The sequence below is a fragment of the Cariama cristata genome, unplaced genomic scaffold, assembly GCF_000690535.1.
Source record: "Cariama cristata isolate BGI_N322 unplaced genomic scaffold, ASM69053v1 scaffold14610, whole genome shotgun sequence".
Taxonomy (NCBI): domain Eukaryota; kingdom Metazoa; phylum Chordata; class Aves; order Cariamiformes; family Cariamidae; genus Cariama; species Cariama cristata.
In genome coordinates this window covers 1-14,637 of record NW_009596496.1, presented here as the reverse complement: position 1 = coordinate 14,637, position 14,637 = coordinate 1, and the positions used below count along the sequence as shown (strand labels likewise).

At 38.6% G+C, this 14,637-nt stretch overlaps 1 protein-coding gene across 3 annotated transcripts in view; it reads right to left on the bottom strand.

The window, feature by feature from the left end:
- Positions 1–14,620, bottom strand: part of SLC39A9 (solute carrier family 39, member 9) — a 19,797-nt gene extending 5,177 nt beyond the window's left edge. For 2 of the 3 annotated variants that reach the window (XM_009706401.1, XM_009706417.1), the window contains exons 1-4: positions 14,404–14,620; positions 8,980–9,088; positions 3,138–3,329; positions 558–626 (exon numbers count right to left, since the gene is read on the bottom strand). In XM_009706401.1, coding sequence (XP_009704703.1) covers positions 558–626; positions 3,138–3,329; positions 8,980–9,088; positions 14,404–14,499 — 466 coding nt within the window. In that variant the 5' untranslated portion in view covers positions 14,500–14,620. The remainder of the gene's footprint in view (positions 1–557; positions 627–3,137; positions 3,330–8,979; positions 9,089–14,403) is intronic. The other variant, XM_009706407.1, reaches the window with a different exon arrangement.
- Positions 14,621–14,637: the final 17 nt, after the last annotated feature.

Below are 14,637 nucleotides of genomic sequence, written 5' to 3'. Positions count from 1 at the left end.
GAGGAATTACAACGTGAACATGGATTGACTGCAATACATGCATAACTTTTTCAGTCCCTGCAAGTCAGCCCAACTGTGTCTCAGTCAAATCTGTGTGCTCCACCCTATAATCTTTTTTCCACAAGATATTATCTCTTTAAGCTCAATATTTTTTTTAAAAACACAGGTCACCCAACAAGCAAACCCAAAGGTGTTTCACACTATTTATCAAATATGTTAGCATGTACTGAAATTTAGCAGCTAAAGCAGCCAGCAAACGAACTGAAGAGGCAGAGAGTGAGCAATCACACGGCTTTTCAGATGGGAAAAATAAATGAGTGAAAATACTTTACCCAAATAAAACTACATGGAATATTCTGAGCACTGGAGTATGTTTTCCCAGTAAGTTTTAGGGAAGATCCTTAGTTCTTCCCGCCCTGCCTTTTTTTTTTTTCTCCTTCTTTCTGGTATAAAAAGCCACCTTCAAAAATGAAATGCAGGTGTTTCCATCACATCTAAAGATGAGCCACACAGTAACAGAAGTCCTTGTCAAGTGCTAACAATAGGTTCCACATTACCTGCAGCATGGACTACTAGTCCCAGCGTTGTGGTGATCTTGGAGTTGCCCGATCTTGCAGCTTCTGGATCTGAAATGGTCATGAGGAAAGTTAGGATAAAGAGAACAAATACATAAATTATGCTGGAAGAAAACTTGTAAGTATCACGGCACATGTCTCTACCAGCTGCTTAAGCAGTTATATTCAAAACTACCAGCTTTCGTATTTCTGCACTAGATTTACTGTAAAATAGCCTGATACCTAACACCTTCAAATCACCTGAAGTTCTGCCAACAAACAAGTGACAAAATTATAGACCATTCTTTGCAATTTACAGGATCATTGATATAGGCAGAACCAGTTGTTTTTCTGGACCTCCTGAAACCAAATGTTAAAGTTCTGTGCTACCAAGGGGAAGAAAAGCTAGTTTTGCATCCCCAAAATCCAGAGCTGCTCCAAGAGTCGAGATGATTTTTCCCCACATAACCCAATGTTGGCATTTTCCTCCAGGTGACAGTCTGGGGCAGTCTCTGTTGCACTGATTCTCTGGCAATTCCTAGTAAGCAGTAAATTCTACTTGTCATGGCAGCAGTTGCAAAGATTTCCCTCCAACATTATACACCACAGAGGAGAAATGCAGCCAGTGCTGCTTGACATCCAGTGTTTTGACTGCAACTGTTTGACAACTATGCTGAGGACATTTGCAGGTTAACTCATTATACAGCACAGCAGGGCAATATCCACCACTATGCAAAAAGCGGTGAAACTAGTACAAAGAATCACTGCAATGAACAGGGCAGATTAAGTCCTATACAAGTATAGGAACATCTTATTCAATTGTTTAATTCCAAACAGTTGAACAGTTGTTGTTTAATTATATAGTGGTCAGTAAGCTGACTGAAAGCACACTTACATAGCTACTTTAATAAGTCTGCACTGCTGCCAAAACAGAAAATCCAGTTCTGTTCCTTTCCTCCTGCCTGTCCCCCCACCTTCCAGTCTTCTCTTCAAGCCCAGACACCCATGTAGTTGCGCAGTGAGTCAGATCAGGGAAGTGAGTTGGCCAAAACTAATGTATTCTCTTCGGTCAGATTGATCTTCTGAAACAAGGTGATCCTGTTTCAGCAATTAATCGCATAACCTGCATGTCCAAAGAACCTGCACATCCATAACCTGCATTTGGATACGTCCAAAACAAATTTATAGGAAATGTTCTTGTGAATATGTCTTCTGGATTGACCAGAACTAAACACACTTAGAGAGTCACATTTGATTTCATACCTCCATTCTGGCCTACAGAATTTTTCTACTTTAGACAAAGTAAAATCTAGCCACTTGGGAGACAGCAAAACTATCAGACATTGGTTCAAATGAGAAAAATGTTTTTCCTCAATAGCTTTAAAAAAACACTACAAATACACTAATACACTTCCTGTGATGGAGGTACAGGCCTGATAAAATTTTACTTAATATAATATCCTATTTTATAGTGTGCATCTGTAACACAGATCATAGTCAATTTTTTCCTGGTATTTGCTCTTATTGGAGACATAGGAAAGGGTCATAACCTGTACAAACCAAGAATTCTCCTGCAGTTGCTCATCTGCTTCCCCTTGTCATCCTCACTGCCACTGTCCCCTTTGAAAAGCTCTGAAAATCAGCTAGCCGTGGCTGTGGCTCCATTTATGCTTCTCCAGGAGCACAAAGGTGACAGAGCCCCTGCACTGGCTTCCCATCTGTCCCACCACACTAACCCCATACAGGCATTTGCGCAGCTGCACTGTGAACGACCAAGGATTCAACCAAAACATATCCCCCGTCCTTTGTGTGTGTGTTTTACTTTTCCTTCAAGATCAATTCCTTCATTTTTGAGGGCTGAATTCCACCATCAGAGGAGATTTCATGGGAGAAAATGTGCAGCCAAAGGCAATAAAATACCTTTTCAGATGACAGAACACCTTTGGTGCATTTCAAGCTACGATCTGAGCACAAAGCCACAGGAAGTAAACAAAGGCAACTGCAGGCATATTTAGAATCTTGCAATGAAGCTGAGAAATCTTTGGACTAAGCAGTAAGTATTTTGAAGTAAGTAAGGCTCTAGACTAGTGTGGGAGCCCAGCTGTGCAGCTACAGTAAAGGACCAGAGCTTACATCTAGTCATTTCTGCAGTCTTAAGATAAACTTTTGTTCTTTGCAAATTTTACCTACATGTATGAAAATTAAGTAAGAAAAACAAATGAAGATAAGACTAGCCTGAAGCTTTTTGGAAAGCCAAAGAAACCCCCTATGGGTGATAGTGTAAAACAGACAATAACTCAAGTGTCAAGTCACTCTCCACCTCCACACCATACGAGAAATCTTTGGACTAAGATGTTAGCAAGTACATGTTATTTCATGTACCCAAGCAAGCTCCCAAATTATGCTGAATTCCAAGATAGATTTCCAGCACAAACATTTCACACAGACCTTGCTTTATGTTTGTAAAGCACCTACAGAAATGCTGGACATGACTGGTCAAATCAAATCCCAGTAGTAGTCAAAAATTGCAACTTGCTAATTAAGTCTAATTAGCAAGTCTAATTGAGGTGAATCTTTACTTACCATCTGCAGAGTGCACATGAGAGCTGCCTATCTGATCCACCAACAGCATGAAGACAAAGCCGAGGACAAGGGATACACCAATGTAGGCATGCAACCTGGAATGGTCATGGCCATACTCATGTACAACTGGGATTTCCGCTACCTTCTCAGACTCAATCACATGCTGCATCTCACTTGCCGGGTGATGCTTCCCTGTGGCAGGCAAGCAAACAGATTAGGAGACAGGGGACTAAACATGGCATGGTCACTTTTCTCCCCCTTTGCCGAAAGCACTCCTCACACTTTCTTGGACAATACACAAAAGTCCTCATTTAAGGTCTGTTTTAGACCATTTTCTTAGGGATGCACACATTCACCTGGTTGGCCTCTCATGCATCTTCAGTGTAGAAAAGCAAAGAAAGCATTAATACTTGATGAGCCAGGCTACTTTGTCTAAATGCTGCATTTTAAATACAGATCGATTGATAAAAATCGCTGAATAATTCCTTTTTAACTGAAGTTGCCAATTTTGTCAGTATTCAGAGATACTGTCAAGCAGTTATGTCATAATCTTCATTTAAGTGAGAAAATACAGGATGAGAAGATAAAATAAATTCCATCCACTAAGAGACCTAACGCAATCTTTAAGATTAACTTTGTATCTCAAAGCACCAGTCTCTAATTAAACAAGTTAGCATTGATACAGTCCATTGACACAGACTAGAACAACAGTTAAGTCAGTACACTGTCCTACAAATGTCCGCACCATCCCAGAAACCCAAAGTCCAAGCCCTGGGGCTGAATGTTGTGTTTTCCCTACAAAGGCTTTAATGCCATGCCCCCCCATCCCCGCAGGTATTTACTTTGTCTCACTGAGCTACCCTGAAATTAGGTGAGCTCCAAACTACTCTAAAATCCAAGAAGAGGAAAGAAAATAGCTGGACAGGTTTTTAATTAGGTTTCCATGGTGTAAAATGCTTTATTTCATACACAGTTCATAATTTTAAAATGTTTTCAAATATTTCATAGGTTAGTAAGTGACAAATGTCTCCACCTACAATGACTTTTAGAAAGCAGATGTAGTATAACTTTACCAGCTTTTACAGGTTGCCATTTGCCCAGCATGTGTGATCTTTATCACAAGCAAATACTCACCACACACAAAATTCCCACCAATTTCAACAGAAATTACATCAGTCTCACTCTGAATTTACACAGGCTTAAAGAGAAAGGAGAAGGTTTTTCTGACACATGCCTTTAACATTTCCAGTAGTCTTTGGCCTAGTGGCTTCCAAGATAGATCCATTAAATCCTCCAAACTTACTCATGACCACAGGAAATTACTGCTTCTGCAATCCCATCTGACACAGAGGGCAAACAATGTTCAGAAGTATATAGCTTTTTCAGTATTGGCCAGCAAAGACTGGCAAGAGTTGCCTTAGTACATTTATGTGAAAGAGATTTATCAAGTTATTTTTTAGCACAACTCTAGGTATTGTGTGCAGCTGATATAAGCGAAGAAGAATCATGTCTAAGCCGCCTTTTGCCAACAGCATATCGAAATACATTGTTAGAAAGGTACAAGCAAAGATCACAAATAGGGAATTATGAATTAAGCTCTCAACTACCATAGAGAGCACAGTAAACATTTGACCTCTTGGTTTCAGACTCTGTGCTGACCTGAAACATATATTCTTTCTTTTTCTTTTTTTATATTTCCCCTTACAGCCCCGGGCAGAGACAAGACATCAGGCTAGAAAGTCTTTTGGGTGATGCAGAAGAGGCATTTAATGCTCCTTGGCATACTTGTTATTATAAATTGTTGTACTTCCACAGCAGGTAAGGTGCTTTACACGTGGTAATTATTACTCAAATGTTTCCAATCTGATACCTCCAGCTAAGTCAGATGTTTTGAGTTGCATACTATACCCCAAAGCCCTGAACTACCTACCATTCGGTACAAGTTGCCTCCATCCCAGAACAGAGCCAATGCTTACAGCCACCTTTGGCAGGTTCAATTAATATTTGTAAATCTCTAATGTTCTACTAAGAAAATGTTCTTTCTTCTATGGTTCTCTGCTAGACCAACTGATGGTATCACAATCTCTAATTGTAATTGTTTTCACAAAGTCTACCGTCCTTCCTCTACACTTAGAGAGCACAGTTACTCACACAAGCACCGTTCCTGTGTTTACATGGGAACTCAAGAGAAATTTGTTTTTTGAATAAGAAATAAAAAACAGAGAACCCATTTGCAAAGCTCCAGTACCCCAGAGAACATATGCATCACAGTCCAATATAAGGAAGCAGATGACACATTAATTTCTATTCCCTCACAAAACAACAGTTAGCACTATAATATAAACTATGAAGATGACTCTGTCATGTTCAAATGCTTGACCAAGAACTGTATTCTCTCTTAAGATCTGACTTGCTCTTACGATCTGCACCTGGGTAGGAATAACTCCAGGTACCAGTACATGCTGGGGGCCAACAATCAGAAAAACAGCTTTGCAGAAAAGGACCTCAGGGTCCTTGGGGACACAGTTTACCATGAGCCAGCAGTGTGCCCTGTGGCCAAAAAAAAAGGCTAACTGAGTCCTGGGCTGCACTAGGAGGAACATTGCCAGCAGTTTGAGGAAGGTGATCCTTGCACTCCACTCAGCACTGGTGAGGCCACACCTGGAGTGCTGGGTCCAGTTCTAGACTCTCCAGTACATGAGAGACACGGACATAGTGGAGAGGCACAAAAATGGCTACATGACTACAGAAAAGGCTGAGAGAGCTGGGACTGTTCAGCCTGGAGAAGAGAAGGCTCAGGGGGAATCTTATCAATGTGTACAAACATCTGATGGGAGGGTGTAAAGATGGCAGAGCCTTACGTACTAATGACTTGTTCCTATCTATCCCTTTTAATTCTTCTTGAAGTTTGGAACGACCTACCTGACCTTGTCCACCAGCAGAACACTCTCTCTTTTCTGAAAAACACTTCTTCCAAAGTGACTTGAAACAACAACATGCACAAACTCTTTCTTGGTTTCACTTTGTATTTCTTGCTATTTCACAGGACAGCAATCTTTGATGACAATACTATATAGAACAACATCGATTAAGCAAGAAGTTTCCCTCAAATTCTTAAAAATCTTTACTAGAAACAATGTTACTGATTTTAGTTTAATTTTTATGTCATTTAGCAGTAATAGGACTAACAGAACTAACATACAGCACTTCAAAGAAACTAGGATATTAACTAGATTGCTTCATTGGTCTAACAGCAAGCAATGTTTTCTTAGTATGAGAACAGACAAGGCTTTTAGAGAAGTCATCATTCAGCATTGGAAAGCTTTTTCACTTCAGAACAGCTGATTTGTTCTGCTTGAATCAAGATGAGGATATTCATGTCTGAATTGATCATAATAATTACAGTTCAACACAGAATAGCTCTCCTGTTTCAGTCTTGCATTTTTCAAGTTCTCTAGATTTTTATTTTTTTTTTCCAAGTGAGTGGCAGTGCAACTTCCACACACCTAACTTCACTAAAAAAAAGGCAACAAACAAAATGGAGCACAGCAGTCATTAGGGCTTTCCCAACATCTGTGCCTTAAGTGACAACAGTAAAAATTCCGTCATCTTGGGGAGGTCTTTTGGTTGGCAACTACTCTTCAGAAGTTTTAGACATTAACAGCAAAAACTTGACTTATTCTAGCAAGAAATCTCCTTGCTGGAGTACTCATACATCTTCTTGGATGACACACAATTGTCCATCCATTGCACTGTACAGATTGTTGGCACAGTGCCATTACTACAGACAAAGCACATCAGAATAGGCTTGATAGCCCTTGAAAGATTTCACACACATAGCTTTGCTGAATAAGATTGATCAATAAAGTAACTTTAGACCACACAAGATTGTTGCCATCTATATTAAAAAGTTAACTTTGTTTCATATTATTTCAAGCCATAAAACATAGTGGGTAACTCAGGGCAATCTTTCTAACAGTGGTTATCCAGTTTTACCAGTTAAAACAAAGGACTGAAGTTGCCAAAGTAATTTTATTTAGTGGTAATACTCAAATCAAGGTTTCACTACACACATACACAGACTTATGATCAAATAATAATCTGGATCATGATACGTTATTCGCCCTCAGCCTACAAGGTCAAAAATTTTAAGTTATTTATGCTGTAGCCTGTGGGAAAATACAGAAGTAATAGTAAATGACTTTTGTATCAATGACAAACACCTGTTTTGATAACAAGCAACCAGTCTCAGAGTTAAATTACACTTGGAACTGGGAAAACAAAGACCTCTCTCTCTCCCCCCCCGCCCCGCAATATGAATATATCTCGGTGTTCCCTTAGGCACCTTTCTAGGTTTAATTACGTAAATGGGTGAACTTGCAAAAAAAAAAAAAGCACTGAAAGCTGTTAAGTTCTCATAATCGCCAGCTTAACTTTGAATATCCTACTTTTGTAAGAAAAATATTAGAAATACTTTTTGTAGCTAAATCTCTAATACTCATGAATTTTGCCTCTTTGCAATATGAAAAAAAACCCAAACCTTTACAGACAGACTGGCTTCAGACACGATACTGTGAGTTAGGAATTGAGTCTGAATTCACTTACAGAACAAATCATTTTTTCCTAGGTAAATACTTCTGATATTACTACTGCAGTAATGGGAAGTGCCTTTTTTCTCCACATACTAAACTTTTAAGTTATACAGCACATAGCTCTAAACAGCAGGCTGTAGATTTCATACATGAACAGTATGCCCTATTCAGTGGGAAAAAAACCCCAAACTTCAAAAATGCAAACATTCACAGCTATTGTATTTATTGCTAGCTAAATCATTACAAGAAAAATTTAGTCTACTTAGAATTAAAACTGAATGGAGAGCAAACCCACAACTACAGCTCATTAGAGACATCCCACATTAGAGTGCACAAATTACAGTACAGCATAAAAGCATAATCAGAGGTTCTTTCACTTCTTGATAAAGGATGATTTTATACATTATCTTCTGTTTGCTTTAAATCTAAAAAGAACAACATACATTTAGTGGAAACTAAACCAGGATAAATTAAAGCATATTATTAAAAAGAAATTTAAACCAAGATGTGCTTCACACTCACATCCCTACAATACACATAATCACTGTTAGCTTTGAGCTATTCGTTAGAGGCTATGAGGTTTTGAAGACTGGCAACAGCAGATTAGAACCGGATGCTTGAACTTGGAACCACGTGCAGGTATCTACATGTAACGCAGGCCATCACCCAAGAAAGAAATGCCTCCTGTTCTGTGAATCAGCCCTACATAACCATAACTTTCAGTCAAGTATATTAAGGTAACTTAATTCCAAGACTCTCTTCAGCTTCAAAGGAGGAAATTCTTATGAGGGCAAGTACGTATAGATCTATAAAACACTTCCTGCAACTGTGTTAATGAGAAGCAATCTAAACTACAAAAAGCAACAGCAAGTAGTCCACAATTTCATTCTCTGCCAAAGCTATCCTTACACCTTCTTTGAAGTTCCAGTGAAAGTTAAACTTTAACTCCTCTCAAAATAAGGAACGCTACCCATGACCTGGCATAAAAGGCTGCAGTTCCATGAACAGTACAGTACCTGGACCTGCAAATGACTGGATCACTCAGCAAGAGTCATTGATTCACAGCCTGATCACACCCCTCTGTCCACCATAAACATCCAATATCATGTCTATGGCAGCTTTGTGTCATGCTGCTGTCAAAGAAACCCTTCCACCAATCTCATGTCAAAATCCCTAGAAACAAACCCCAGTATATCATAACACCATGTCCTAAGTTATCCTGAACAATGCCCTCTGGGTTTGGTTCTTACCCTCCAAAATGTCTTCATAAAGTGCATGTACTCCTTCTGGCACAATGACAGCCAAGGCAGTTCCACACAGCAGCCCAGCACCCAGAACAGTCACCAACTTTAATCTCTCCTGCAAGTACAAAAGAAGTATCATCTTTAAGAATAAAAATGCTTTTTTTATTCTCCCTCATTAACAGAGGAAGAATGACCCACAAAACTTCTTGCTGATTTTTATTCAAGAGCCCTAGTTGCATAGACCTGTATTTCTAACGATTAACTTTCTGAAAAGTGAGCATACCCAGTGTCCGATGCAATCAACTGAAGTAGGAAATGAAAGTTAAAGATGACCCATTTGACTGTTAACATCAGACAAGAAATGAAACATACTTGAAGCATACTTGAAGAAATGAAGCATACTTGAATAGCAACAATTGTTATATTATATATAGCACTAATGATTATTGGAGTCTAACTCATCCTCTGGGGCCTCACACTGTAAGGCCTGCAGAGGCAAAGAAAGACTGAAAGTGCCATTTTGAAGTATATTTGCAACTCTACGTTTTATCTCCATTCTGGGTTTGTTTTCAAATATATCCTTCCTACCAGAAATCATACTTAAACATACAAGTTCCCCAAGATCTCCACTAGGTATGGCACAGCGTGCCTGTTCCCCCAGAAAAGCCAATCTAAATAATAAAAGGAAATACAAGAAAACTAAATTACCAAAGCAAAACCAGAAAGACAAGAGAACCAACAATGTAAATGCATCTACAGATACAAATATGTTGGTCAAGCGTGAGTGTAAACTGCTAAGTTAGCTATATTTATGTAACACAGAAAAGGGCTAAGAAAAGTTTTAGAACTACAGAAAGAAGAAAGGAAAATTAGAGAGAAAAAAGCAGAAGAAGCTCTACTCTCACCTACAGGTTTAGAGACACAGAAGAAATTAAGTTAGGCTGTTATAAAACTGTTACATGATAGATGAACTATATTTCAGTCTCTAAAGCAAACAGATACTCTCATGCAGATGCTTGTCCTTAAAACTGCCGTACTTCAATGGTCTTCTATTTAATGGGGTGTCACTGAAGAACGAACTTTCTTTAAAAACATAAAACTGTGGGTAGAAAAGTATTTTAAGAGAAAAATACTTTTTTTTGTACTTGAAAGATCTGATGATGTGTCCCATGCATTTGAAAAAAAAAGGTGTCAGGTGAAGTTTTAAAACTACAGTATCACAGCACTTGCACATCGTCAGGTAGCTCCAAAATATGGCAGAAGGAGATGAATCCCCCAAATAGCTCCAAAACCAGAATTATAAAAAATAATTTTAAAAGGCTCTACTCATATAAGAGCTTGAATGAGGGAACTGCATCAAACTGATAAAGGTGCTAATATACATCTCATGTCAGTCTTTTTTTCTTTTTAATCTGATTAGGAGATGCATAAATGCAGAACAGTGCTTACGGTTTTTACAACCATTTCTAAGCCTTCCAGTAGCATTTTAAAAGGTGTTAAAGACTGTAAAGGCGTTTAGGACAATACAAAATGATACTCCACTCTCCACGTAATTACAGACCAGGGCAACCTCCTTTTCCCTCTGCAAAGACAGGTTTTAAAGTAGATTTGTTACATAAGAATTGCAAATTTGCAATTAAACCTTAACAAAAATACATAATGTTTTCATAGTAAAGAAAAATAGTTTAATTCATATTTCAGGAAGAATCTCTACAACAAGATCAAAACACATACACATAAAGAGTTTATAAGTACTTGCTACTATTAGTAAGAGTTATCTTCCCCGTTATATTCTAATTTTAGGCAAAAAGCTTAAGAGAGGTATCACTTCTCCCAAACTGACTAAATTCTGTTTTATCAATATAAGAAGTTTACTGTTACTTTTTGTTTCCTTGTGGCTACAACAAAGTGAGGTACTGGAAATCCAATCGCATAAACACCTAACAGACTCTAAAATACAACAACTTGCAGAGGCTGTTTCTCATCATTTCTGTAAGAGCCCTTATCATATCCCATGTAGCAACCAGGCAGTTTAGATCCTAATAACAATGGTGTAGCATACATTTTGTGGCAGAATCATCATCATCTTCCATACACAAGGAAAAGTCTAGGTGCTACCAAAACACTAACATTAACTACTGAGGATCTGGAGACAGAGGTCAGTGTTTGACAAATGGGAAACCACTTGCTGCATATCCTTATTGTGCCATCTGTTCTCCTTCGTGCACCATAATGACACAAGTTGTTTAGTCTCACCGAAATAGGCAACAATTGCATAAAAGAAATAGCAAGCTCTAGAGGGATGCACAACTAGCTTTCTGAAAGCAAGCCAAACGTGACCATAAGGAAACAATTACAGCATTAGTGGGGAAAATTCAAATAGTAATATGCAAGAGATGAAAACATCTGTAAAGTTCCCACAAACATGCACTGTATACTGGCATATATAACAATTATACCTGGCAAATTTTTATACAGTGACAATCTACATGAAAATATAATCTTCAACACCCACTATTCATAAAGTCGTTTTGCAAAAATATGGTATCTTATAAGGAAAACCAAGATTATTTTTATACTGCAGCACTATAATCTCTACATATATAAACACAGGGGGGAAAAAATGTCAGAAGTAATACTGTTTTATTACAACTGCAAATACAGAGTACTGCTTGCTTTCATTTGAGCATCTGTGAATTTTAAAGATCCATGAAAATAATACACACTAACAAGTTACTATTTCAAGAGAAGCCTCCATCTCCTTTTCAGTACAAAATACTTAAGACACGGTGAATATAGCAATCTAATAACTGCAGCTTACTCAGACAGGCAAAAGTCATCTAGTTTTATCCAAGAAATCAAACCATTTTAGTTACAAAAACACTGGTGTGTCTCTTCTTAAAAACAAGAGCAACACAGTAAATAGTGCTAAAAAAGGCATGGGAAAAGTCTTAAATTCCTCAAACTACCAAGCTGTTCCACTGCTCGGTATTTGGTTTAAACCTGCATGGCACTGAAACTCTTACTTGGACCTATCAAAAACTCACACCTACTTTCAGCAACAAGCAGTCCCAGTTCAGTCAACACTGCCTGCCTCTAACACCAGCAAAACACTCAAACTGCTCGAATCTGATTTTTTTAATTTTTCACATTTAGACTAGAACTTAAGAGACAGCCTCAAAAAACGGTATAGTGTTGTTTCCAGCCCAAAGTTAGCCTGACCAAGTACTGTAATTCCAGCCCAAAGTTAGCCCAAGAGAGTACTGTAAATTAGGATTAAGCTGAAAGGCTACATCTACATACAGAAATAAAGTGAAGCTCGGTTCAGTCTGTACCTGTTTACCACCAATGTTTAGTCATACCTGGCTTTGCTGGAGTTTTACACTTTTAAGAGTACCCAAATCTAATTAAAATAATAGAAACTAGCATGAAATCAAAACACAACCAATAGGTTCCATGGTAAAAAAAAAAAACAACAAAACAAACTTATCTGAAGGAATGTATTAACACTAATGAATAATTTTATTGTTCTTTAGTATCTGAGGTATATTATATAAAGCATTCATTTCTGATTTCTACCTAAACATTGTAAGAGGCCAGTGGGAGGAGGCATTTTTCCTCACTAAGGCCATGTGCAAAACTTCCTGCAAACCATAGAATGCACAGCCCAAACAGCCATTTCAGTTTGAAATTGTCCTTGTTGCAGAGCCCTAAGCAATCATTTTAAACAAATCAATTTTAATTTCTAATTAGACACTTCCAGGATTACTTATTATTTGCAAATAATTTGCAGAGAGATTCTACTCCTCTTTTAAACCAGTACAGTATCCTTAAAATATCTAATTTAAATCAAGTGTAAAATTGAGTCAATAATTTCTGAGAGTTTAAGATACCACAATAAACTTGATTGCACACGTGTGTACTGTTAGTAAAATACTGCACACGCAAAAGGCTAATAAGTATGTGATTACTGTTTATGCCAAGTGTTGTTTTTGGATCCACAACACACCTGTATTCCTGCAGCTGTTGGGAGCCCCAAAGGTTTAGGAACCTGCTGATTCAACTATATAAATAAACCACAAACACTGATCAAGAACTCTACCTTCAAACAGCACTGAACACAAAGAAAGAGACGAGAGGTGACCATCAGGCACATACATGAGGAAACGCAAAATTAAATTAAAAAAAGATACAGTATTAGCATGCTAGGCAGTGTTCTCAGCAAGTCTGCAAGAAAATCCTTCATAGGTGTCAGGACAAACATGAGTTTTGAAGAGCGAGACAGTGGAAGCAACCGCATTGAAGACATATAAGGGAAGGTCCATCAAAGCACCAGGCAAAGCGCTGGCAAAAGAGAACTATGCTAATGTTTATGCAAAGACTTCAGAATATATTGTCATGTTTCAATCCATTTACCTGAATTGTACTGTTACTAAAACGAACAGCCTTTCATTCCATGCCGCTCAGGGTCTACTGCTCCCAAAGCCTCCTAGTAATAATGGGACCAAAGGAGAGGTGCAACTAGCTCTGTGACTTGATGGAGGAACAAGTCACATCTGTCTTCCATCAGTTTGTTTTCAAAAGCAGCACTGCTCCCAGTAGAAACAGGAAACTTCTCATAAGAGAGCTCTTGCTACCTTAGAACAACTAAACTCTCAATACATTACACCTCTATACAACAATCACCATTTAGAAAGAGAAAAACCCATCTGACATCAGAGGATATTAGGAGACTTCCAGAGACTGTAACAAGCATCATCACCTCAACGATCATTTCTTAGAAGCACCCAAATACATTTACTTCTAAACTCCTGCACCACTTGGAAACTCATTCAACCTACGAAAGTCTCCCTCTCCTTTAACAATACCTTACGTAACCAAGGTATTTTTCCAAAAGAATACCTTGAGTTACACTGGACAGTAACGTAACTTGCAGTGTAATCAAGGAGCTATGGTTTAATTTTCAGCAGCACAAGTTGTGAACAAAACTGTGAACCAAAACAACATTTCCTGAGAACATTCTCAGAATTGTTTTAAAAAGCCCTAATTTGAGTAGCCCACAGACACATAATAACAGCTAATCTCTGACTTCAGTAGTTTCTGACACAAGCTTCTAAGAATAACCATGTCCAGCTCCTATCATGTCCTTCCACCACATGCTGAGACACTACATGCCTCATCTGTAGCTGAGACGCTTGGCCCAAGTCTGGCACGTTCAAATAGCTTTTATACACACTGCAGAACAACCATAATTTTACACCGCGATTTTGAATGAAAATTAATATCGCATTCACAGCTTCCTTAAAACACTTTTAAAGTTACAACATCACCACCGTACTTGCAAAGGGTCAGCACCAACTCCTCCTAGTAGATCTCTCCATCTAGTTTCTCCCTTAGCAACCAACGAGCAGTTTGGCGAAGCTGTCTTACCTCGGAAAAATTAACTGCCAAGGGGATAATTCCTGCCACATAGCAGGCGACCAGCATGGCCAGAGACAGCAGGCAGATGGAGCGGAAGTCATCCATTTCGCTGCTTTCTGTCCGGTCCCTTAAAGTGAAATTCAACAGCAACTTTTCCACCTCGCCCCGGGCGCCTTAACCCGTGCAGACACCGAGCTCCCAGGAAAGGCTTTCGGCCATGTCTCTCTTGCCCGGCGGCTCCGG